Source organism: Schistocerca nitens, chromosome 11 (assembly GCF_023898315.1).
Source record: "Schistocerca nitens isolate TAMUIC-IGC-003100 chromosome 11, iqSchNite1.1, whole genome shotgun sequence".
NCBI lineage: Eukaryota > Metazoa > Arthropoda > Insecta > Orthoptera > Acrididae > Schistocerca > Schistocerca nitens.
The window spans coordinates 25,907,624-25,931,340 of NC_064624.1; the positions used below are offsets into that span (position 1 = coordinate 25,907,624).

Genomic DNA, 23,717 nt, shown 5'->3' on the forward strand with positions numbered 1-23,717 from the left:
TTTTTCTTTTTGTCCCTTCTGTTGGTTTTACTGACTTTTCATAGACATTGGGGTTTTCTTCCTCTGAATTGTGTGTGGTAGGCTCTCCTTTACCAACAGTCAGGTAGACCGGCCTGCCTGTTGGAAGTTTGGCGCCTTTAATCATTCATTCAACCAACCACCTCTGTCCATCTGTTCCTGCCACCTCTCTCTGTTGTTCTTCCCTTTCTCTCTCCACATCAACCTGCCCACATCCATAGGAGGTTGCTAGTTCTTACCTTCTTAGTATTTTAGTCTACATAATAAGTTGAACCTGTGGTTTAGGGGGTGATGTAAAATGCATCTACTTTCATAATTTGTATGGTTACTGTGTATTCTGGTTGTTGCTTAGTATGTAAGAAATAATTTTGATTGATATTTCAGGGCCACTCACTTACTGTTGTGCCTGCCTCCAAGAATAAACAAAGCTTTAATTCAAATGTTTGAATTGCGGCTTCACATTTTCTTGGTGCCTGTTTCTAATTGATGAATACATGTGATCATTAGCATTGTGGCATTTACAGCTTCTATAGATCTGTTTGAAAGTATCTCCCCCCCTCTCTCTCTCTCTCTCTCTCTCTCTCTCTCTCTCTGTGTGTGTGTGTGTGTGTGTGTGTGTGTGTGTGTGTGTGTGTGTTTTCCTGCTCCCCTACTCTCTGAGAGAGCCATGTAAAAGTGAGACACCGAAGCCTTGATCATATCACTTCTTTTTTCATTTTTCAGTTTCTAGTAGACCCATTAAAGACGGAAGGCCCTAGTGTTGGGGTAAAGCAAGATTCCGAACTGAAACTACGTACTGATGGATCTGAGCATAATGTAAGTTTTCACACAAGCACTGTATTCTGCAGGAAGTGTAATAAGAATGTCATGACGCAAATATGGGGCATTCAAGCTAAATTATCATGGATGGTGAACAGTTGAAACCTATGATACCAACTATTTTCAAGAATTTTTTGTTCTTCTAGTTGACTGTAGTTAGATGTGTTATTTGCTAGGTACTACCAATAGTGTTTTACCAGCACTTCTAACAAGCATATCTACACTAACCATTACCCTTATATTAATTTTTTAATATGATTGAATGTAACGATAACCTTAAATACATATTTGGTATCAATGGAGCAAGGAAGACTTCCTCTTGGAAGTAACTGCCTCTGTGTCACAGTGCTATAACAGAATATTTGGAACTAATATACTTATTGGCTGTATATTTTAGACTTCCCACTCACTATTCACTGTAGTATTTACATCATTACTGAGATCCTGCATTGGCTGTGTGTAATTCCTTATTATTTTCCACCAGTATACATGACATAAATTTGCATGGTTTCCTAAAGAGGTAGGCACTAAAAATACATGGTAACAGAGCAAGAAGATGTGTAAATAACATTAAATTTGGTTAATTTTGATGATAATGTGTGGTATGCCATAGTCATTTGATTAATGACCAAAAAGCCCTCTTGTTTATGAGTTCACAGAAGGAACATTATTTGCATCCCTATATTAACTGGAATTTAATTTTGAAATGTTGCCACACACATATATCAAGTTTGTATATAGAAGTACAACTGCTCGATAGAGCAGGCCAGAGTGCCTCTGAAATCAGAGTGGACTGTGTGTCAGGAATAGAAAGTGAAAGTATGCCAAATAAATACTACCCAATGGCCGACAGCAAAATCAGTGTCATTAGAACTAATTTGGATGCATTCTGACACTCACTCTTCCTAAGCAGTAAAAATCTCTGCAAAGTTGTATGACATTAATAACAAAGGAATATTAAGAGCTGTGTCTTAAACACAGAAGTTAGCAAGCTATTATAATTCAGATTGTTTTCTTCTTTCAGTCTGTTAAAAATCCATTGGGAATATCACGGTCCACTGATTTTATCAAGGAGGATCCTGAATTATATTTGGAAATGAATGAAACTGAGAATATTGTAAGTATTTACATCTTTGATGTATTGCATGCATTCAAGTAATAAGTCTTTTGTTAAGTGTGTGGAGTAAAAGATGTGTGTATAGTAAAAGATGCATTGCTGTGGAATTGTCACAGATTGTCAGTTTTCTGGAACTGGTTGCTGATCATAATTGTAGAGTATTTTTTTACTTGTCCACTTAACTATATCACCTGCTATGTACTGACTGTTCTGAATAGAAGTGGAAGGGGACTGGTTGCTGGGGTAATCCTGTTTTCCATAGCCCTTATTGATATCAACAATATTGTACAATGACTGTGTGTGATGGATACAGTAAATTCACGTTTAGATGAAGTGTAAGTTATAAAAGCATAGGTCATTCGAAAAATATTCCTCCTTTCAGTAACTTACGATAGATAAAATTCAAAAGAACATTAGATGTTGTTATGTTTTGTGAATCATAGTTATTCTTGACACTGTCCTAAATTTTTTTGTTTTGAAAAATTAGATAAAATTTGTGTGTTTTAGACCAGCCCTGATACTTCGGCCACGACATGCACACATTGTGGCAGCTTCTGTGGTACTTGTAGTATTAGTTATGAATTTTTCAGCTATAGAAAAACTCCATGTATGGCTTTTGGTGAATGATTGTATACAGATGAAGCCATGTATGAGATCACCATTAGAGTCCTGGGAGATCTAACAAAGAAAGATTAATCTTTTAGATATGCTTTATGACCTTGCTAAGGGAAAGAGATGCTCACATTGATAAACATGTCACAGGAATAAAATTAGACAAAGACTGGGAAACATTCAACACACAGTTGCACAAGTTTGGGTACTGGCTCAGTCTTGATGTCATTGTTCATAAACAAACTTCCTGTGGTTATTAAGGATTCTTCAGGCACTGAAATGTTGGCTTCTTGAGACACTGAAATGTGTGGTGCTTATAAAAGCCACCAGGTCAAGGAACCAAACTATCATGCTAGGGAGAGCTCAGAGACTATGTAAAGGATTATAGCTGATTCACAGCTAACAGGCCAAGACTTAATGCCACAGAGACTCATATTATGCAGTTCTAAGCATATGAAAGGGATGCATTGGCATCACAATTAGATGGGACAGTAAGTGAAACAGTAGTAGTGTTGTTCAACAAGAAGGGTTTTACAGAAATGAAAACACCACACATAGTACTCAAGGATGTGCAAATAAGGAGCTTAGCCAAGAGAACGAACTGTAGAGTTTCCTAGGGCATAGCTGTAGTTGTCAAAGTGGCTGGATTGTTGTTAGTGACCACTTACCATGAAAATACAAAAGGCCATACTGGCCTTCATATGCAGCCCAAGAGATCACAGGTCATACAAGATGCCTCCATGACACCAGGACCAGTGGTGTGGAGATTCTGTCCACTGTATGGAGTGATGCTCCCAATGCAAGTGTGCAGAACAGTGTGTTGCTGGTTGTGTGGCCTGGAAAACCATGTCATGTGGTTGGCACTGAAATCATTGACGTGTACTCCCACTTGTTACTTTGAAAGTACGCCACTTAGGTTAAACAGTGGCAGACACCTGAGCAAATCTACGAATAGGATGTGTGACCATAACAGTGATTCTGAGTAGCACATGCAGTTGTGCAGTGAACATCTTAGCTCTGTCAGCTAGAATGACATAGTCTTTGTGATCTCAGGAGGATAAAATGCTAGGATTTAATAATGATGCAGAAAAATAGGGCATGTCATTTTGTTACTGGCACATGGCCAGCAAGATTCTGTATTAATTGTGGAATTCGGAATTTTATTAGGTAATTGCATGAGAAGCTAGATCAAGCTTTGTTACTGTACCCCTACATATCTTATTTAGAATGCCCATTGTGAATCTTTTCTAAAAACATGTAGGAACTGGTTCCTACATCAGACATTTGTTTGCCAGGCTTGATTTTGATGTGCATTCATTGCGTATTATTGTTTCCCTTGTTTAATGATTTTTGTAATTGTCATTGCCATCATATGTGTTAGAAAGATTATTGTAAGGAACTCATCGCCTAGAGAACGAGGTCATCGCCTAGAGAATGAGGTCATGAGATGGGATGTTGGGATCAAGAAGTTGCATTGTTTTTATCACTTGATTGTTGTTGAACTGTAATTATCGGTTGTTTGAATTTCTATGAAGGTTTGGTGATCTTGCACAGCAATATATATGTGCTACCAATTGTAAGCCCATGTCCTGCATTAAGGTTCCAATAGCTAAATATGACGAAGGGCTGATGAGGCAGTGCTTGAAAAATTGAATGTGGAGGTTGGTTTGTAATGGCACATGGTTTTAGAAATTTAAGATATAGTCTCAGGAATACTGTTTTTTGAAATGCTGGTTATGTCTGTGCCATCCACATGTTGCATGGTATAGTCTAGTTCGACTGCAGATGGTTAATTTTTCTCATGTAGAGAAATTTGTCTAGCTATAGTGAAGATATGGAAAATTGAGATTCAGAGATGGGGAGAATTGTCTTCTTAAACCATCAAGTAACGCAAGGGAAAGTGGATGGCCCAAATGTGGGTTGGGAGCAGGTGTCCTGGGAAAGAACATGGAAGGACTATGCAGTGACTAATTGGAGAACATGTTGAGTATCAGACTGTTGTATGGTCAGATAACTGGGAGAGGTAAATCTTCTGCCAGTTCCAATAGAACACAGCTAGTTTCAGAATAAGATGTTATACACTGGAGTGGTATTGCAAAGAAATAGTGAGCTGTGGGGTGAAATGACAGAGTGCACAATGTTCTGCAGAGTCATTTGGATGAATGCATATGGAATGAATATGTAATTAAGCATAGATATATTTTTCATTCTTTCATTCCGTGAGTTGTGTCCCTTCATATTCTGTATGTAGGTGTGGTTTTGTTGTTTCGATTGGATGTAGAGTGGATGAACAGGAACATTTGTTTCCAGTAGATATCATGTATCTAAAATGAAGTTCAGTACTACCTTATTAGCCACTCTTGTGCTCATCAGAATATTTTGACTCAGGGAGGCAAGTTCCACTTAAATTCAATTTTAATGTTGAATGGGTTTTGACTATGGCAATAAGTAGACAGCTGATATAATTTCTGTGTTAAGTTGTATTAATACCTTATTGGAGAAGCAATTCAGTGGCAGGCTACTACATCTGTTACTGGTACATTCAAACAACACACAAGTGTTATGGAGATGCTTAAGGAACTCAACTGGAAATCCCCAGACGGAAGGTCATGTTCTTTCAAGGAACGCTATTGAGAAAATTTAGTGGACGGGCATTTGATGCTGACTGTTGAATGAATTTTTTTGTTTCCAACATACATTGCACATAACAACTATGAAGATAAAATCGGAGAAATCAGGGCTGATATGGAGGCACATATACAGCCTTTTTCCCTCGTATTTGCAAGTGGAATGGGAAAGAAAATGACTAGCAGGGTTATGGGGTACCCTTCCCCATGCGCCATTAGGTGGATAGCAGAGTATTGATGCATGTGGAAATACTAGGTAAAATACGTAGCTGACTACTGTAGTAGAAGCAACAGTGATATATTTCATAGTAGTAAATGTACATATACAAAAAAAAATAATATATTAGAAGTTCACATAATTAGCAATGTGAGTAGATTAGCACAAGTAGCTGGTTGTCAGTATTTTTCAGAGCTAAATTCCTGTGGGAGTTTCTGCCTTCAGATTTGCAGCCTGGCTCATCCCAGATCCATCCACATCTTCATTTATGGAATTCAATGTGTAAATCAAAGAATGAACAAATGAATAATGTTCACACCCCATCTCTAGCCTGAGCAGAGGTTACAGTGTTGAAAACAAATTTAATTTTACGAAAAAAATTCTGAAATGCTCAGTAATAGATGCAACCTATCAAGACAAATTAAGGTTATCATATTTTACTGAAAAAAATATACATGTATAAACAATGGCTCAGGATGTTTAAAATCATCAGATTTCACAAATTTGTCATAAATAAAGATACAGAATTGAGGTCAGATTTTTACTGCTATACATGCCTGCAAAGCCTTTATTTACAAAGGAACCACATGATTTTACCCTCATGTAAGATTTATATGTTAGCACATACAACATTAAGGTGCTTTTCGCAGCTGTGTTTAGGATTAGAGTCATCGTTTACTGATCACAAATATCAACATCCTTTTCACAACATTTAAGCATCCAGGCAATAGACTTGATTCATGCATTTGCAAACATTTCAGTTTAGGAAACTAACTACTGTTCCCATGTTGCATCATAGTCTATCCAAAGGTGTTGAAAGAGGATGCACATAGGTGGAGCCTCTCACAAACTCCCACCAATAAAAATATACCGTGTGATGAAGCAACTTTTAAGGTCATATCTGCAGCCCCTTACAGCTGATCAATCCGTCAGGCAGCTTACTGTTCAGAAGTGCTCTTTCGTGCAGGTTCCAATGCACTGGTACACCATCCAGATGAAAAATTATATATCTGATCATTTTCCATCTCTTCTGTTTTCGTCCATCTATGTGATTCCTAATATTGTCAACTTTCTTCAGTTTGTTACAGAATTCCCTGCTCTTCAGATTCAGTTCAGTGTTAATCTCACTAAACTGTTCATCACATTTCATAAGTTGAATTATAAATCATGATCACTACCAACAAACTTCTTGTCCCATATTGCATGGCACATTACCCTTATTAATGTTGCAGCTACCAGTTAAGTCTTATCCCTCGAGGACTCATTTTTTAAGGTGTAAAGTGATCAGAAATGGCCTGTTGCTGGAAGTAGTAGACATTACTGGTCACACACTAAGTGAAACATAATGCATACGATTCATTGGTGTCTGCTTTGATTTCAATTGAAATGGGTGTCAAAAAATTGGTAAACTTGTCAAGTTGATCCCCTCAGAGTTACTCACTTAGAGGCAATTATGATGGCTTGTTTTGGATTTTCATTTGTTTTTGGAATTATCTTCTGGGACAGCCAACTAGAAATATATAAAATATTTGTGTTATTCAATGTAAAAACCAGTGGTGAGTTCTGTAGTGACATGTAGGTGCAAGATTCCGTAGGTCAATGAAGAGGTTTATGCAAGGTGTTCCCATCACTATCCTACTACAAGGTTGATTAGGATAAGTACTAATTTTTTCATGGATGTGATGCCCTGTAAGGTTATCATATAGGATAGTACTGAGTGAAAGAAAGCTAGGAAGCATTTCTGCAAGTTGACACTCTGGAGGAACATTTACAATTGCAAGGCAGGGAGATAAGGTTTTTGGTTAACTCATTCTCATGCAGGTGCCTCCTTAATCTATTTTTGATATGAAGGCCAGAAACATCACTCATAGATCCTCATCCAGTGTGTCATTTATATCTCCTTGTATCTCTTAGACATTCAGATTTGTTTGGAATTGCATGATGTGTGTTTTTGTAAGTGTAAAGGTTGAATTTTTGTTCTGTTGCCTGTAAACCAGTTGCAAGCCTGTTCCATTATTCTCCTGACAGTTTCTAGTATGAATTTATTTGCCAGTTATCAGTGAACTTCTGTCATCAGAAAACATTGCAGATTTTGAAGGCTCCTCCAACAGTTTTAGCACAACAATAATGTAGGTCAGGATAAATTAAATGCTGAACCCTGTGGGACATTGAATGTACTGTTTCCCCATTTTTATTCAGTTTTCCTCCCAAGTATCATTGATTACTATGACCCAATTTTTTGTTGCTAATCTAAGATTCAGTTTTTGTAAATCCAATTCTTTTAACACTGTAACACAGTAATTTACCAAGTAAAGGGAGATTAATGCTTTAATGGGATGCCAATAAGTTTTCTGCACTTCCACTGCATATTTCAGTCATGCTGTAAAGTCAGCACAATATTTTAGTAATTATATTGTTACGATCATAACAAGAAGACTTCCTGCTTCTGTCACCAGATGATTCTTGTGATTAATTTGACCATCCATCTGATGAAACTGATGTCTGATCAAGTATACACTTGCTGACTGAATCTGATGGACCTAATTTCAATGGTCACTTTTTATCCCCAGTGTTTTCAGCTACTGTTAAATTATTGTATTCATGGCCTGATTTTTTTCTAAATGTTAGGCTGGTGCATAAGTTAATAGCACCTTCGTTTTGCGTGTTCATATTCCAGTTGCTGAGGGTTTATTTACCAATTGTCATTTTTTATTTGTGGTTTGCTGTTTGCTCATTGAGTTCACATATATTTGAGTTTACATATTGTCATTTTGTTATTTGGAGATACTGAGTGGAACAGTGATCACTACAAAGTGGAGTGCAAAATGGCGAAACAGGAGCACTTTTGACATACTCATCTGTTTGGGTTCTATAGAGGGGTAACAACAGTGGAGGCAGCTAGAAACATTTGCACCATGTTTGTGTTTAAAGCTATTGGACAGAGCTTGGCAAGAAAATTATTTTGTCACTCTAAGGAGAATTGCTGTGCCATTAGTGACTTACCTTTGGGGCTTGATGAAGATCATTTAAATGTGTTAATTCGCAATGATCCATGTCATTGTACTTCAGAACTTTCAAATTCGATGAACTGTGTTCTCTTCTTGACCTTGTGATTTTCGCGTGCAGTGGGGGAGGCCCAAAAATATGATCTATGGATACCACATGCACTAAAACATAACCACAAAAACGGGTGGCCACATGCAAAACCTTGCTTGCCTGCCATCAGTTGCTTGTAAAGAACACTAATCATTCGTGCCCTGTATCATTATGCGATCAGAAATGATGGCTTTGTGCTAAAATAAGGAAAAGAAAGGAATGGTCAAGCACAAACAAAACAGCAAGAAAAAGTATCCACAAAAAGCATCCACAAAAGATAATGTTTTACATCCTGTGTGGTTTACTATGAATTGCTTCCTTGAGGTGTAACCACTGATTACTGCTGACATTTGTCAACAACTGAAATGTGTTGTAAACACAGTACATGAACAATGACCAGGAAGACACTACTCCAGGATAACGCCTGCCTGCAATCTGCTAGACTGACAAACAGTACACATGAGTTGGGTTTTGAAGTCATTGCACACCCAACTTATTCACCTGATGTAGCACCCTCAGATTTTCTTCTTTTTTGCTCGCTATTGAAAAACCTTCAAGGAACTTCCTTTCCAGATGAAAATGCATTCTTAGCCCTGCTCAACGAGTTCTTCGCCTTAAAACCACGTGACTTCCACAGTTAAGAGTGAAAAATTTGTCCCACAATTGGGAGACTGCTGTAAATAGTGAAGAACATTTTGCTGACTATTAAAGGCTCTCTTGCTTGTATCCATTGTGTACATTAAACTTTGGGAAAAATGCTATGAGCCATGCACCAGCCAAATACTTGTTGCAAATGGGTACATATGCATAACTTTTTTTCATTTTACTGGTAAACTGTGTTTCCTTTCATCTCTGTCTAACCAATATGTATAATGTTCCAAATAATACTTGGTCTGTTCAGCCCAGTGTCTGATTACAGATGGTGCAGACATGGATTGGTATTGTACATATCTTTTGCAATGCAATTAACTCTGTGCTTTGTAAGTGTTCGGTGATGAATGATATTGTCTTTAGTTGTCAAGTTTTTAAAGAATTTAATATTTTCTCGAAATAATTCGGATCCCAAAGTGAGGTTATAGGTGAGTAAATGTCAGAGGATTGTTAATTTCTTATCAGTAAAGGATTAGATTAGGTTAGATCTACTTTCATTCCAATTAATCCGCAGTGAGGAGGCCCTCCAGGATGTAGAACATGTCAGAAAAACAATAATATGTGACTTTTAATATTTACAACTGAAATAAATAAGCTAATGTACCTTCCACAGGTCTGAGGTGGAATGATTGTCTTCATATTTTTTTTTTTTTATGAACACTATAAGAAAGAATCATTTTACAAACACTAATGCACTGAATTTAAAATAAAAAATGTATTTTTTATTTATAAGACACTAAACATGTAATAGAACTAATGTAATACTTATTTACAATGAACACGCTACTGCACTGAAATGATGCAGAAGTTACACGAAGTTAGGTTGTACTTATTTTTTTACACACACACACACACACACACACACACACACACACACACACACACACACAAACAAACAAATCAGTTGGTTCTACTGAGAAATTCTTAAACGGAATAGAAGGAGTTGGCCACCAATAAATCCTTTAGGCTTCTCTTAAACTGAATGTCATTGCTTGTTAAGCTTTTGTGGCTGCTGGCAAGTTATTGAAAATGTATGTTCCTGAATAATGCACACCTTTTTGTACAAGAGTTAAGTGACTTTAAATCCTTGTGAAGATTATTCTTATTTCTAGTATTGAGTCCATGAATTGAGCTGTTGGTTTGAAAAAGTGATATATTTTTAATGACAAATTTCATTAAGGAATAAATATATTGGGAAGCAGTAGTTAGTATACCTACTTCCCTAAACAGGCTTCTGCAGGATGTTCTTGTGTTCACACCACATATAACTCTTACTGTACGTTTCTGTACCCGCAAAACTTTAGCTTGGCTTGATGAATTACCCCAAAAAAAATCCCATATGACATTATGGAATGTAAGCAAGCATAGCATGCCAGCTTTTTTTATTTTTATATCCCTTATGTCTGACACAATTTGCATTGCAAATAGAGATTTGTTAAGATGCTTCCACAGTTCTGTGGTGTGCTCCACCTAGTTGAATTTATTATCAAGCTGTAATCCCAAGAATTTAACACTGTCCACATCTTCTATCTGCATGTCATCGTATGTTAGGCATATACTCGTGGGACACCCCTTAAAAGTTCTGAACTGCATGTAGTGTGTTTTTTCAAAGTTTAGTACCAAATAATTGGCTAGGAACCAATGATTAATCTCCACAAATATTTTAGTAGCCAATCTTTCTAAGACTACACTTGATTTGCTATTTATTGCAATGTTTGTATCATTGGCGAACAAAACAAATTTTGCATCTGGTAATGTTACTGATGAAAGGTCATTGATGTACACAAGAAAAAGTAAGGGCCCTAAAGTGGAACTTTGTGGGACCCCACATGTAATTAGTTCCCAGTTGGATGATGTCTGATAGCTTAATACATGTCTCTTTCCTAATAACAGCCTTTGTTTCCTGCCAGATATGTAAGATTTGAACCATTTTGCAACATCTCCTGTTACACCATAATATTCTAATTTACTTAAAAGGATATTGTGATTTACACAGTCAAAAGCCTGCAATTTTTGTCTAATGAATTAAGCACATTATCACTGTAGGTATAGATACCTTTCTCAATATCAGAACCCTTTAGAAATCCAAACTGCGACTTTGACAGTATGTTATTTCAGATAAGATGGTTATAAAGCCAATTGTACATTACTTTTTCTAAAAGTTTTGAGAATTCTGGCAAAAGTGAAATTGGACAGAAATTTGATGCTATTTCTTTACATCCCTTCTTAAACAGCATATTTCAACCATTCAGGAAATATTCCACTGATAAACGACTGGTTACACAAATAGCTTAATATGTTACTTAACTCAGAATCACATTCTTTAATTAACTTTGTTTATATTTCATCATACCCACTAGATGTTTCTGATTTTAAAGAGTTTATGATGGAAATTATTTCTGCTGGGGTATTGAGGGTCAAATTCATATTATGGAAGTTACTTGAAATGTCTGGTGTGGGGTATTCCATAGCAGCATCTACAAAACCTGACAACCCCATCTTTTCAGTAACAGTTACAAAATGTTTGTTACAAAATTCTGCAACACTCTACACATCTGTAACCAATGTATCATTTAATCTTAATGCTATTTGTTCCTCTTCATGTCTGGTTCTGCCAGTCTCCTCCTTCACTATATCCCATATCGTCTTTATTTTGTTATCTGATATGACTATCCTTTCCTTGTAGTATATTTGCTTTGATGTCCGTATTACAGTCTTTAATATTTTGCAGTATTTCTTGTAATGTGCTATAGCATCAACATCAGAACTGTTTCGGATTGACAGATACAGTTTTCTTTTTGTTTTAAAAGATTATCTCTATTCCTTGAGTAATCCATTGCTTCTTTGTAGACTTTGCTCTAATCTTGGTTAGTTTTGGGGGAAAACAGTGTTCAAATAAGGTAAGCACTTTATTAGCAAAAGTGATATATTTTTCATTCGTGCCATGAGCACTGTAAACATCATTCCAGTGAATGTCTCTGAGGAGTGTCCTAAAATGATCAGTTTTTGGCTTATTGATTACGCCCTTGAGCTCAGATTTAACAGATTTTATATCCTGTTCAGTATTAACATTAAACAGAAATAACTGCATGTCATGGTCCAAGAGGCCATTGACTATTGGTTTTGTAATATAATTTTGTTCAAAGATATTATCACTGGCTGGCTGTGAGCAATTGGCTACCCTAGTGGGAACTTTACAGTGGGAATTAAGTTGAATGATAGTGTTACTAACTCAAATAAGTTCTTATTGGGAGAGTCTTTAAGGAAACCTACAGGGAAATCACCAGCAACCACTATCTCTTTGTTTCTGGTTGTTAAATGCGCAAGTACAGCTTCAGGGTGGTTTATGAACAGGTTAAAGTTACCTGCAGGTGCTCGAAATACACTTATTATGAAGGACTTTTTGTGAAATTCTACTTCTGTTGCACATTCTTCCATATGCTGTTCTACGCAAAATTTGTGAATGTGTATGTTCTTAAATTTATGACAGTTCCTTATGAATGTGGCAACTCCTCCTTTCTCCATTTCTGTTCTACAAAAGTGAAATGCTAACCTAAACCCTGTAACACTTAAAAGTTCTACACCAGTGGTCACTTGATGTTCAGAGAGGCAGATTGTCAGCTGGGTTTGAAAATTCTAATTCATCTATGCAAGTAATTAATTCATTAATTTTATTTCTCAGTCCTCAAATATTTGATGCAATAAAGATAGCTGACATTTCACATTGACTGAGTTAAAATTGGGTAGAGTTGAAGTATCTGCTGACTGTTGAAAATTCTTAACCAATAGCTGCTTATGCTGATGTAATAAGATACAATTGTTTTTTGTTTCTTTCTCAAATTGAATGTTTGTCACAGTCCTAACCTGTCTTAAAACTTAGTTTCTCTCTGTCTTCCGTAACCTAAAAATGGGCCTTTTCTTAACCCTATAACCACTGGTATTTTATCACTCATGACAGTGCCTCCCCCTTTAACTTTCCTGCTATTTTCCCAGTCAGTTTACCCTTTCCTTACCTGTTGAGGTGAAGGCCATGCCTAGTATAATCCCACCTATTGAGAGAAATAACCACACCAGTGTGTTACCCTTCACCTGACATAAGCAGCCGTTCCAACTCCAAGTTAACTCTCTTGACAGAAGAGTTCAAATGAATTCAGTGATGGCACCCAGAACAGATACAAACTCAACACTAGTATGCTTTGATGCTGATGCAATCTTTGCCAGGTCACACTTTATACTGTACCCAAGATCTCTGTCAGTACTATTATCTGCCCCACCCACTGTAACCATGGTGTCTTCCTTAGTGAAATCTTTGCAAAGTGGTGCTAAGTCCTCTGTCACTTGCTCCAGACAAGCACTAGGTTTTTAAAAAAAATGGTGACCTGGTATTCTGATCCTAGTTCATCCTGCAAAAGCTGGCCAACACCTCTTCCGTGGGAACTACCTACCTACCTACCTAACAAGAACAACAACAACACTTTCTTTCTCTTTACTGATTTCCCTACATTCTTACTTTTCAATTTGCTGCTGAAAGTTTGTTGTGCCCTGTCTGCACCTGCAACTGATTGAGGCTCACCAGCTTCTAACTGAAGCAACAGGTCAAATCTATTTTCTACATTCAACATGAAACCATCAAAGTTCTTGGCCTGTGCCTCCTGTTGCCACTTCCCACCTATCTTTACCCTTCTCCCTCCTTAACCTGTCAAGATCTCCCCTGGCCTCGTCTAACTCAGCCTGAAGGGCGTCAATTTTCCACTCCTGTTCTAGTATGTTTGTATCTCTACTACATATCCTACAAAACCACTGATTAGTCTCATTTACTTCCCCTATTCCCACACCACTACAGTCACCCACATGGAGAAAAGTACGGCACCTGTCACACCAAAGCCCCAACTTAACAATTCTACAGCAAGTTAAGCACTTTTCACTCATAATAACGTAATAGTTTATTAAGAATAAGTCAGTTAAATTACAGATAAACATGAAAATAGGGTTCTATAAATTTGTGGCTCTGTTGAGAGGTTACTGTAATCTGTGCATCATTGATTCTTAGAACATTTGGGTAGTAGTGTGTGGGTCAGCTGTGTTGTGACAGTTATCCAACATAAAAGCTAATTACTCTTGTTTTGAGCTATCGGTTTGGATAATTTTAATGAACAACATGAAAGGTGCATTGAAATATTTTGTAGGTTAACAACAAATGAGCATAGCCTCTAAAAGAAATTTTGTATGAAGAAAATGCAATGAATAACTGACAGAACATGTAAATTAGTTAGTAAATTTGTTTACTTCATTGTGGAAATGACTGAAGGATTAAATATCCACCAATTGCTGTTGGAAATAATTTGAATTTGTTTGCATGATCAGTAGGCCTGGCAGTTGTAGTGGATGGAGATAGAATTCTATCTTAATGGAATACAACAGTATACCTACTCATTAACTGTCAGTTGAATCTAAAGTACAATTCAGCTAAGGAAATAGTGATTCCAAGTTTCCTCTTATGCAATCAGGTGTGTGAAATGTGAGTTTCATTAATTGTTATACTAACATTTGCCTTCCTGTTTGATTGATAATGTGTTCACACAGTTGGCTGTGTGGAATTAAAGGTAGCTCCTGAAATTTTTGAAAAAAATTATGTTTAAATCATAAATTATTTGAATTACACCCTTTCTTTAAAATACAAATACATAAAGAATGAGTTACTTTAGGCATGCAATAATTGTATCTAAAACTTGAAATCTTGAAGATAAATGTCAAAAACTAATAGCATTTGGGACACGATGGATTCTGTACACGACTTGCGCAAGTAGTGTCATTCTTAATGCAGTTTTTGATACTCTAAAAAACTAATACTATACATAAATCATACAATTTAAATACATCAGTCTTTCAATTCTTTTATTATATTACATTTTCTTATTAAAAAAAAGATTCCTCTTGCAACACAGTCATAGGTCCCAATTCTAAAGACATAATATATATTGCTCTTTTGAACAATCATTGGTCATTTTATTAATGTTCAAATTTGTTTAGTTCTAACAAAAAGTGCTGTCACTTTCGTATTGTGTGAATAAATTGTAGCCTTTGAAATGGGTTTTAGAAACATTACCATAGCTTCTTTGTTTTCAAAGATGCCATAGAAATTGTTGTATTCTGGATGTGACCTGAGGTGTGAACAATCATCTAAGGTGGGTGTGCCCCTTGTGAACGGGGCACCCAGTTGGAAGGAGCACTCCATTGGAGACACTGGCAATCGTGGGGGATTTCCTCATGATGAGTCAATCATCTTCCCACTCAACTTCTACAAAATGTAAACACAATGAGGCTACTGATTCAAAGACACTTCCTGCTGCACCATAGTTCCTTGTGGTCTCTCGTACTGAAGACGGTCAGTCCTTTGCTACGGTAAATCCGTTTATTATTCAGAAAGGTGTAGATGCAATTTCTGGTCCTGTGAAATCCTGCTCTCGTTTATGGAATGGCACTTTGCTTTGAGCGACCACTTATGATTCTTAAGCACAACTGCTTGCTGCCTTGCTTTTCCATGGTTACCCTGTTGTGTTGAGGCCCACAGAACCTTGAATTCTTCTCATGGTGTGATTTACACCAGGCTGCTCAACTGTCTAACAAAGGCTGAATTACAATGTTACCTCCCTGATCAGGGTGCCATTGCCGTTCATAGTGTAATGAAAAAGGTAACTCCTCCTTAGTGCCCATGCGCACTTTTTCTCACCTTTGGTAGAGTGGTGCTTCCATCCAAGCTCAAAGCAGGCTATGAAATTATCACCATCTGGCCATACACTCCAAACCCAATGCATTACTATCAGTGCCATTGCTTTAACCACACTAGAACATCTTGTTCACACCCAGCCACATACGTCACCTGTGGTATGGATGCATTACATCAACTTCAATGGTGGCCATGCCTCCACCTCTTGGGAGTCTCCTGTGTAACTAGATGAGTGGGCTTTTCAAGAGATCCGGATAAAGGAAAAGGTGCCTTATCCAGTTGCTCACATGTTACTGGCTAGTCGCAAACCCTGTGTTCTCCCGTCTGGTACCTATAGTTCTGTTATTTTTACCTCTCGCTCCATGAAGGACATGGCCACACAGACATGCGACCTCAAATTTGGCTCTGAGGTTGTGAAATTGCTCAGCGTCAAGGTAGCATTGCTGTCGCTCCGTCCCACTGTGCAGCAAACAGTCAAACTCTCGCCTAAAAGGGCGAAGCCACCTACTACACAACCAGCAGGCAGGAAAGGACAGAAATAGTATTCCCATGAAGACTTCCTCCATCCCTCCAGCCAAACACCCGAGTCTTCATCTAACCCGAAAGACTTCAAGTAGTCCTCCAAAGGCAGTCTGTCTTCTCCTTCGCCACTTCGAAGAATCTTCTTCGATGGTGTCAGCATGTGGTCCCTTAGCCTAGCCAGCCTCTGTGTTGCCGGTGCGCACCAACATCTGTTTTTTGTAGTTGGACTCCACAGACTGACCGCACAAGAAAGATGATGCTTCCATGAACCCCTTGGATCAGGATCCTCCTGCTACTGTGCCCCAGAGCAGCGCCTCTTCCCCTGTTGTCACTCGGCAGCTGCCAAGGTGACATCCCCACGTCTCTTCATCATGACTCTCTTCCAATGAAACGTACACAGCCTTTGGTCCTACAAAGAGGATTTATGGCTGCTTTATTCATCACAGTGTCCCCTTATACTGTGCCTTCAGGCAACAAAATTGTGCCCTTGTGACCACTTTGAGCTTCGACGTTTCTTATTGATTTGTTTTGACCTTCCCCCCCAGAGGTTGGCATTCCATCTCATGGGGCGTAATGCCGCTTATATGGGATGACATTCATAGTCAATCCATCTCGCTGACTGCCAATCTTAAAGCTGTAGCAGTTTCCTTTTCCTTCGCTATCCGACTTTCTCCATCCATTTATGTACCTCCGTCCTTTGATGTCACCAAGGCAGACTTCCTTCAACTTATTGGGCAGCTACCTCCCCTGTTTTTGCTACTCGGTGACTTCAGTGCACAGAATCCCCTGTAGGGTTCTCCCAGGATCTGTCAGAGAGGTGCCCTGTTGGCTGACCTTAACCAACTTAACCTCTTCTGCCTTAACACTGGAGCACCCACTTTCCTTTCCCACTCCTTACACACCTATTCCCATTTGAACCTATCCTTCTGCACTGCCCAGATTGCCCATCGTCTTGAGTGGTCCGTTCTTTCTGACACTACCATTTCCCATGTGCTATCCGTTTGCTAAGTCCTACCCCATCTGCATGTACACCTAAATGGCAGCTTCTTATGGCTGACTAGCAGCTTTACTCCTGCCAGACGACCTTCAAAGAACAAGATTTCCCCAGTTGTGATGATCAGGTCGTATATCTCACAAATGTTATTGTTACTGCTGCAGGACATTCCATCCCCTGCACTTCCTCTCTGCCACATCGTGTCCCAGTCGCTTGGTGGACTGAGGTATGCCTCAGTGGAATTTTTCACGGAGACATGCCACCCTACACTAGAAAACTGCATTCATTATAAACAGATATGTGCAAAGTGTTGTCGGGTTCTTCGGAGTAGCAAAAGAGCTAGCTGGATTTCATTCACTAGTTATTTTAACAGTTCCACCTTCCTCTGTTGTGTCGGCCAACCTCCAATGGCTCTCCGAAACCGAGATCCATTTCCCAATTTCCGGCCTGGTAGTACGTGACGATGTCATCATGGATCCTATTGCTATCTCCAACACCTTGGGCAGCCATTTTGCGGAAGTTTCGAGCTCTTCCCACTATCACCCAGCCTTCCTCCATCAGAGGCGAGCAGAGGAGGCTTGGACGATACCCTTCTCTTCTCCGAATCTTGATTGCCACAATGCCAGACTATGAGGATGCTAGACCATGCTCTCAGTTCATCCTGATCCTCCGCCCCAGGGCCAGATGCCATTCACATTCAGATGTTGCAGCTCGTTTCTCTTGCGGGCAAGCACTTTCTGCTTAACATGTACAACCGCATTTGGGCAGAGGGCAAATTTCCTGGATGCTGGTGTGGGCCCAGTAAGGACAAAAATCTTCCTTGTAGCTACCGCCCCATCTCTCTTACCAGCTGTGTTTGCAAGGTAATGGTCCATATGATTCATGCCCGGCTGGTGTGGTGGCTTGTCTCCCAATTTACTGACGAATGCATGGTGTGGATTTTGAGCACAACATTCTGCATTTTTGTCCACGCATATCATGAATGGTTTTCTGCAGAAATCACGGATTGTGGCCATGTTTTTCAATTTGGATAAGGCCTATGACACCTGCAGGAGGACTGGTATCCTCTGTACTCTTTACACGTGGGGCTTCCATGGGTGCCTGCCCTGTTTTCTTCAGATATTTTTACAAGACAGTTTCCAAGGTGTGTGTGTGTGTGTGTGTGTGTGTGTGTGTGTGTGTGTGTGTGTGTGTGTCAGTTTCCAAGGTGTGTGTGTGTGTGTGTGTGTGTGTGTGTGTGTGTGTGTGTGTGTGTGTGTGTCAGTTTCCAAGGTGTGTGTGTGTGTGTGTGTGTGTGTGTTCTGCCTTATCGGACACCTTTATCCAGTAAAAGGGTGTGCCTCAGGATTCCGTCCTGAGCATCGTCCTCTTTGCTATCGCCATTAACCCTATAATGGTCTATCTTCCGCTGGGCATCTCCGGCTCTCTTTTTGTTGACTATTGTGCCATCTATTGCAGTTCTCCATGGACCTGCCTCACTGAGCGGCGTCTTCAGAGCTGTCTTGATCGTCTTTACTCCTGGAGCATCGATTATGGCTTTCGCCTTTCCCCTGACAAAACTGTGTGTATGAATTTCTGGCTTCGCAAATGGTTTCTCCCACCATCTCTCCATCTTTGCCCTGTTGCCCCTCTGTTCATTGAAACTACGAAATTTCTGGGGCTGAGGCTCGATAGGAAACACTCTTGGTTCTCCCATGTCTCTTACATTGCACTCTAGGTTCTCCCATGTGTCTTACATTGCTGCTCACCATATGCGATCCCTCAATATCCTACGTGTCCTCAATGGTACATCCTGGGGTGTCGATCGAACCATCCTCCTCCGTTTGTACCAGTCTCTTATCTATTCGAAACTGGACTAAGGGTGCTTTGTTTATGTATCCTCCCTCCATGGGCACCTTTTACACCAGCCCAGTTTGAGAGTCTGTATGCTGAAGCTACTGAACTACCACTGTCCTACTGCCGTGACTTTCTCCTCAGCAGGTATGCATGTGATTTGTGTAACATGTGTGGCCACCCCACTTATGCCGCCTCCTTTCATGATATCTTTTATCATCAGTATGGGGCTCATCCCTCTTCGCTATTACCCCCTGGAGTCTGCTTTCACCGCTTGATATGGCGGATTAACTTCACACTAACTGCAGTTCCTCATACCTCACCCCATGAGTACCTATATTCCCTCCGATGATCTCTGCATTGCTGTCTGTTAGGAGGTGGTGTCCCTTTGGCATCACCAATGGTCCTCCCTTCACAGGAATAAGCTTCAGCTTATTATGTCTCTTCCAGTGCCATGGATGGCCTCCTTTCAGCCTTGCCGCCGGGAGGAGATTATTTTAACTCTGCTGTGTATTGGGCACTACCTTTTTAGCCATCATCATTTGCTAAGTGGTGCTACCCCACCACTCTGGACCCATTATGCCAAAATTTAACTGTCCACCACTTCCTGCTGGAATTTCCTTTTTTTTGACAATTTGCGTTCCAGCCTGGGTTCACCATCTGATTTATGAACCGTTTTAGCGAATGACGTGCAGGCTGTTGACTGCGTTTTACTTTTTACCTGCCAAAGTCATATTGGCGAAGGCCATTTAATTTTTAGTTTTGGATCTCCATTTCTATATGGGTTTTTTTAGCCCATTTTCCACATGCCTGTTTTTAGCGGTCTCCCATTCTGCCCATTGGAACTGACATATAGCCGTTTTAGCTCCCTTCTGTGTTTGTGTTCTATAGTTTTGACTGGGGCGCGTATATGACCCCACTTGTGTTTGGCATCCTAAAGCAAAACGAAACATCTTTGATGGGTTGCATCCTCAGTTATGAGAGGATGTTTGGTTTTCTCAAACTTCAGGGTTGTCGTGACAAGAATATTATGATAGCTTAAGGTATAAAATAATAATAGTTTTGAATATGAGCAAAAAGTTTGACCTGAATGTAAATTACGATCAGTCAGTTGTCCAGAAACCATCTTCCATTGCCATAAAAGATGGTTCTTGCTTGAATCTGAGTTTGTGCACATTCATAAAACTCTGTAGCTCAGCCAGCATACCATTTTCTGTGTTTCATCTGGTTCCACACTCCTCATTGTACCACCAATTGCATCCATCACAACTTTACCATGACACACAGCAAAGAATAATGGTCCATTTCCACTTCAAATACTTTCAAACAAAAACTGGATAATGTGTACAGGTTTTCAAGTAGGGAAGTACAGCCATCTCAACAGATCGTCAGCTTGTTTGAAACATGAGATGTTGTTCTTTACATCAGCTACAATTTGTACGAGAACACAGTAACAAGTGCTAGATCTCATTAGTGATGATGGCATGATAAAATGTTTCCACAGAATCCAGGGGCGACCTGTGAAGCCTGTACTTGTTCATGTGATGAATGAGCACTTCGAATAATGTCTTCATTAATCAGAGAAAAATTATCTACAAAGTCTGACTGTAGATCTCCAGATTTGAGAGATCCATTTTGCACATATCCCCAATTCAGCAGATGGTGAGTTTTTAATGAAGCAGTGAAATATAAAATTTGCTTATCAATTTCTGACTCTACATCAGCAGTGGTACCATTAACTTCTGCATATGTTAGTTATACATGAGTTCTTAGTACACATGAATTAACAGTAGACTACATGTTCCAGTAACTCCCTACCTCATAAAAAAATGCTCTTTTCAGTGTCATTTTTCAGTGCATTCATCAGATAATCAGAGTTGGCATGATACCTTCATACATACATTGAGGTGTATTCAAAACCAACAAAATGTGTAATGAATGCAAGTATTTTTATTTGCTCCATTTCTGTGTCTGCGTAAAATTGCTTATAAACTCCCTGAACTGAAAATAATATGTAGTGTTTTTTGCACAACTCTGTGCTTCTTAGTCTTGGAATCTTTAAATAATATAGTATCCCATCTGTCAGGTGCTTGACAGATTGTCGTCTCTGTTGTTAAAAAAAAAATTCAACTGTTTGCTTTTCTTCTCCTGAAACCTTGTTATTCAGTATGTGTTGCTACTGTTTACTTACACATTATGGAAGTTGTTGCACTGGAACAATTAATTTGTTTGTTACTACATATTTCCAAGTTGGGCTGTCGGGATGTAGCTATTCAGATCATTCCCCTGCTTTTCCTTACGTTTATGGGATTAGTATGAACCTAAATAGAGTTCTGAAGATTACACTCCAGTGACAAGAGTGGTTTTGCATTTACTTTCTTTGTACATACTCTTCACAACTCTTTCTTCCTCTTTTCCTTTATTTTAAATCTAGACATTTGCTAAGTTGCTCTCTTTCCTTTGTTCTGAAGTCTTGTGATATTTTCTTCTTTTTCTCTACATTGAACCAATTGTAATTGATTTGCTTATAGTTTTGCAAAATTTCTCCTCTTCTCTCTCTCTCTCTCTCTCTCTCTCTCTCTCTCCAATTTACTATCCATTATCCTTAGCAGAAAGCAAGTATTAATATTGTCTAACAATGCTCCAGTCTTCATATACAGATGTATTACTATGTAAAGTACTTTCATTGTTTCATCCACAGAATAATTCTCCTACAAAATCATTGCTTTACAGTACCATTAAAAAATTGTTTGAAGTTAACTAACATAAAATGTAAATGTTCTTCCTGACCTACCTTCTGCGTGCTAACAATCCTTGATCTTAAATTCTTCTTTGGATATAAGAACTTAATCAGTATTTTTAGTTCCATATCTGACATCAAACAATATGACTTTAAACTTAAAATGCCTTTAACACTGTAGCCAAACAAAATGTATTTTGTAACATGGTCTATGCAGCTCAAATCAGCACACAGGAAGTGTCATACAGATAAGTACCTCATGTGTGTAATGTGAAGACAAACATTCTGTGGTGTCACCGCTAGACACCACACTTGCTAGGTGGTAGCTTAAATCGGCCGCGGTCCATTAGTACATGTCGGACCCGCATGTCGCCACTCTCAGGATTGCAGACCGAGCGCCACCACACGGCAGGTCTCGAGAGACTGACTAGCACTCGCCCCAGTTGTACGGACGACATTGCTAGCGACTACACGGACGAAGCCTTTCTCTCATTTGCCGAGAGACAGTTAGAATAGCCTTCAGCTAAGTTAATGGCTATGACCTAGCAAGGCGCCATTTGTAACATTGCATGTATCTTAATGAGTCTCACTTGTATCATCAAGAACGCTGTATACCAAAGGAGGGAATAAAGTTAAGTATACGAGAAGCTCCGTTCTTTTCTTTATAGCATTCATAAAGTATCCTGTTTCAGACTTAACGCCAGACGGCGTGAGTTGACGCGTGCCCTTTCGGCTACTTCACTGTGGACTGGCTGCCTTGTCAGTCCACTACACATTCTTCGTCTCATTGTAAACTCTACTTGTAACTTTACAAAAGTAGATGTGGGAAATGATTACATTTTTCCTCCTCACACAGGAAAATAGGTACTACAGATGAAGCCTGAGGCAGAAACAAAAATAAAGCTTAGAAAATTATAAAATTATATTTTACTCTCAAGCTTACATTCTGGAATGACTCAAAACTACAAATTTGTCAGACAAAATGGCTGCCCTTCACTTAATTTCAGGAGGTTAAATCGCTAGTACTGACATTAAATGCACACTAAAGTACAAGGAACTTCCTAGCTTTTGGAATTATTATTTCCTTCATCTGGAAAGAGTTAGTAATAGGTACAGGAAGGTTAGAAAGGAGGGCAGGTCACTGAGTCCCAAAGAGTGTTACTCACAAGGAAACATCATCAATTTGATCTTATATTTTAGAGAGAAAAAAATCATACCATTTTTGTGGAGTATGACACTTTTTTCTTCAAAAAATTCCCTATGAGATTCAGGTGTGTCTTATACTCAAAATTATTGTAAAGATGCCGACTGTTTAAAATTCCTGCTGGACTTAAAACAGGCCATATATTCAATGCTGTGGGAAAACTCTCTACCTGGCAACACTGGATTCAACTGGTGGCAGCAGTGCACTTATGGGATAAACATTAGTAGTAGGGCTTCACAAGCTTGCTAACACTGTCCTGCTCCTGCCCCACCATCACAAACCCAGAACCATGTCTAGCCTATGATGTGATGTGTCACTGCAGTCTATAGTGCCCATGAACTTGAACTGAAAGAGATTTGTCTTATCGGTAATAAAAGAGCATTTTCTTTAGTAGTTTCCTAATGGAAAAAAAATCAAGTGGTTGCATATGATGTGGACTATAAATTGAAGAAAATATCATATGCAAAACAATATGGAAACAGAGCAACTGAGAGGCATTTTTCCCACTCCTCCATCAGAATGAGCCATTCGTGATTGGCT

General features: G+C 38.9%; 1 protein-coding gene across 2 annotated transcripts in view; it reads left to right on the forward strand.

The window, feature by feature from the left end:
* The window catches only part of LOC126213405 (zinc finger protein 431-like), a 185,830-nt gene that overhangs the window by 44,606 nt on the left and 117,507 nt on the right, over positions 1-23,717 (forward strand). For both annotated transcript variants that reach the window (XM_049941130.1, XM_049941129.1), the window contains exons 3-4: positions 742-834; positions 1,862-1,954. In XM_049941130.1, the coding sequence (XP_049797087.1) occupies positions 742-834; positions 1,862-1,954 (186 nt within the window). The remainder of the gene's footprint in view (positions 1-741; positions 835-1,861; positions 1,955-23,717) is intronic.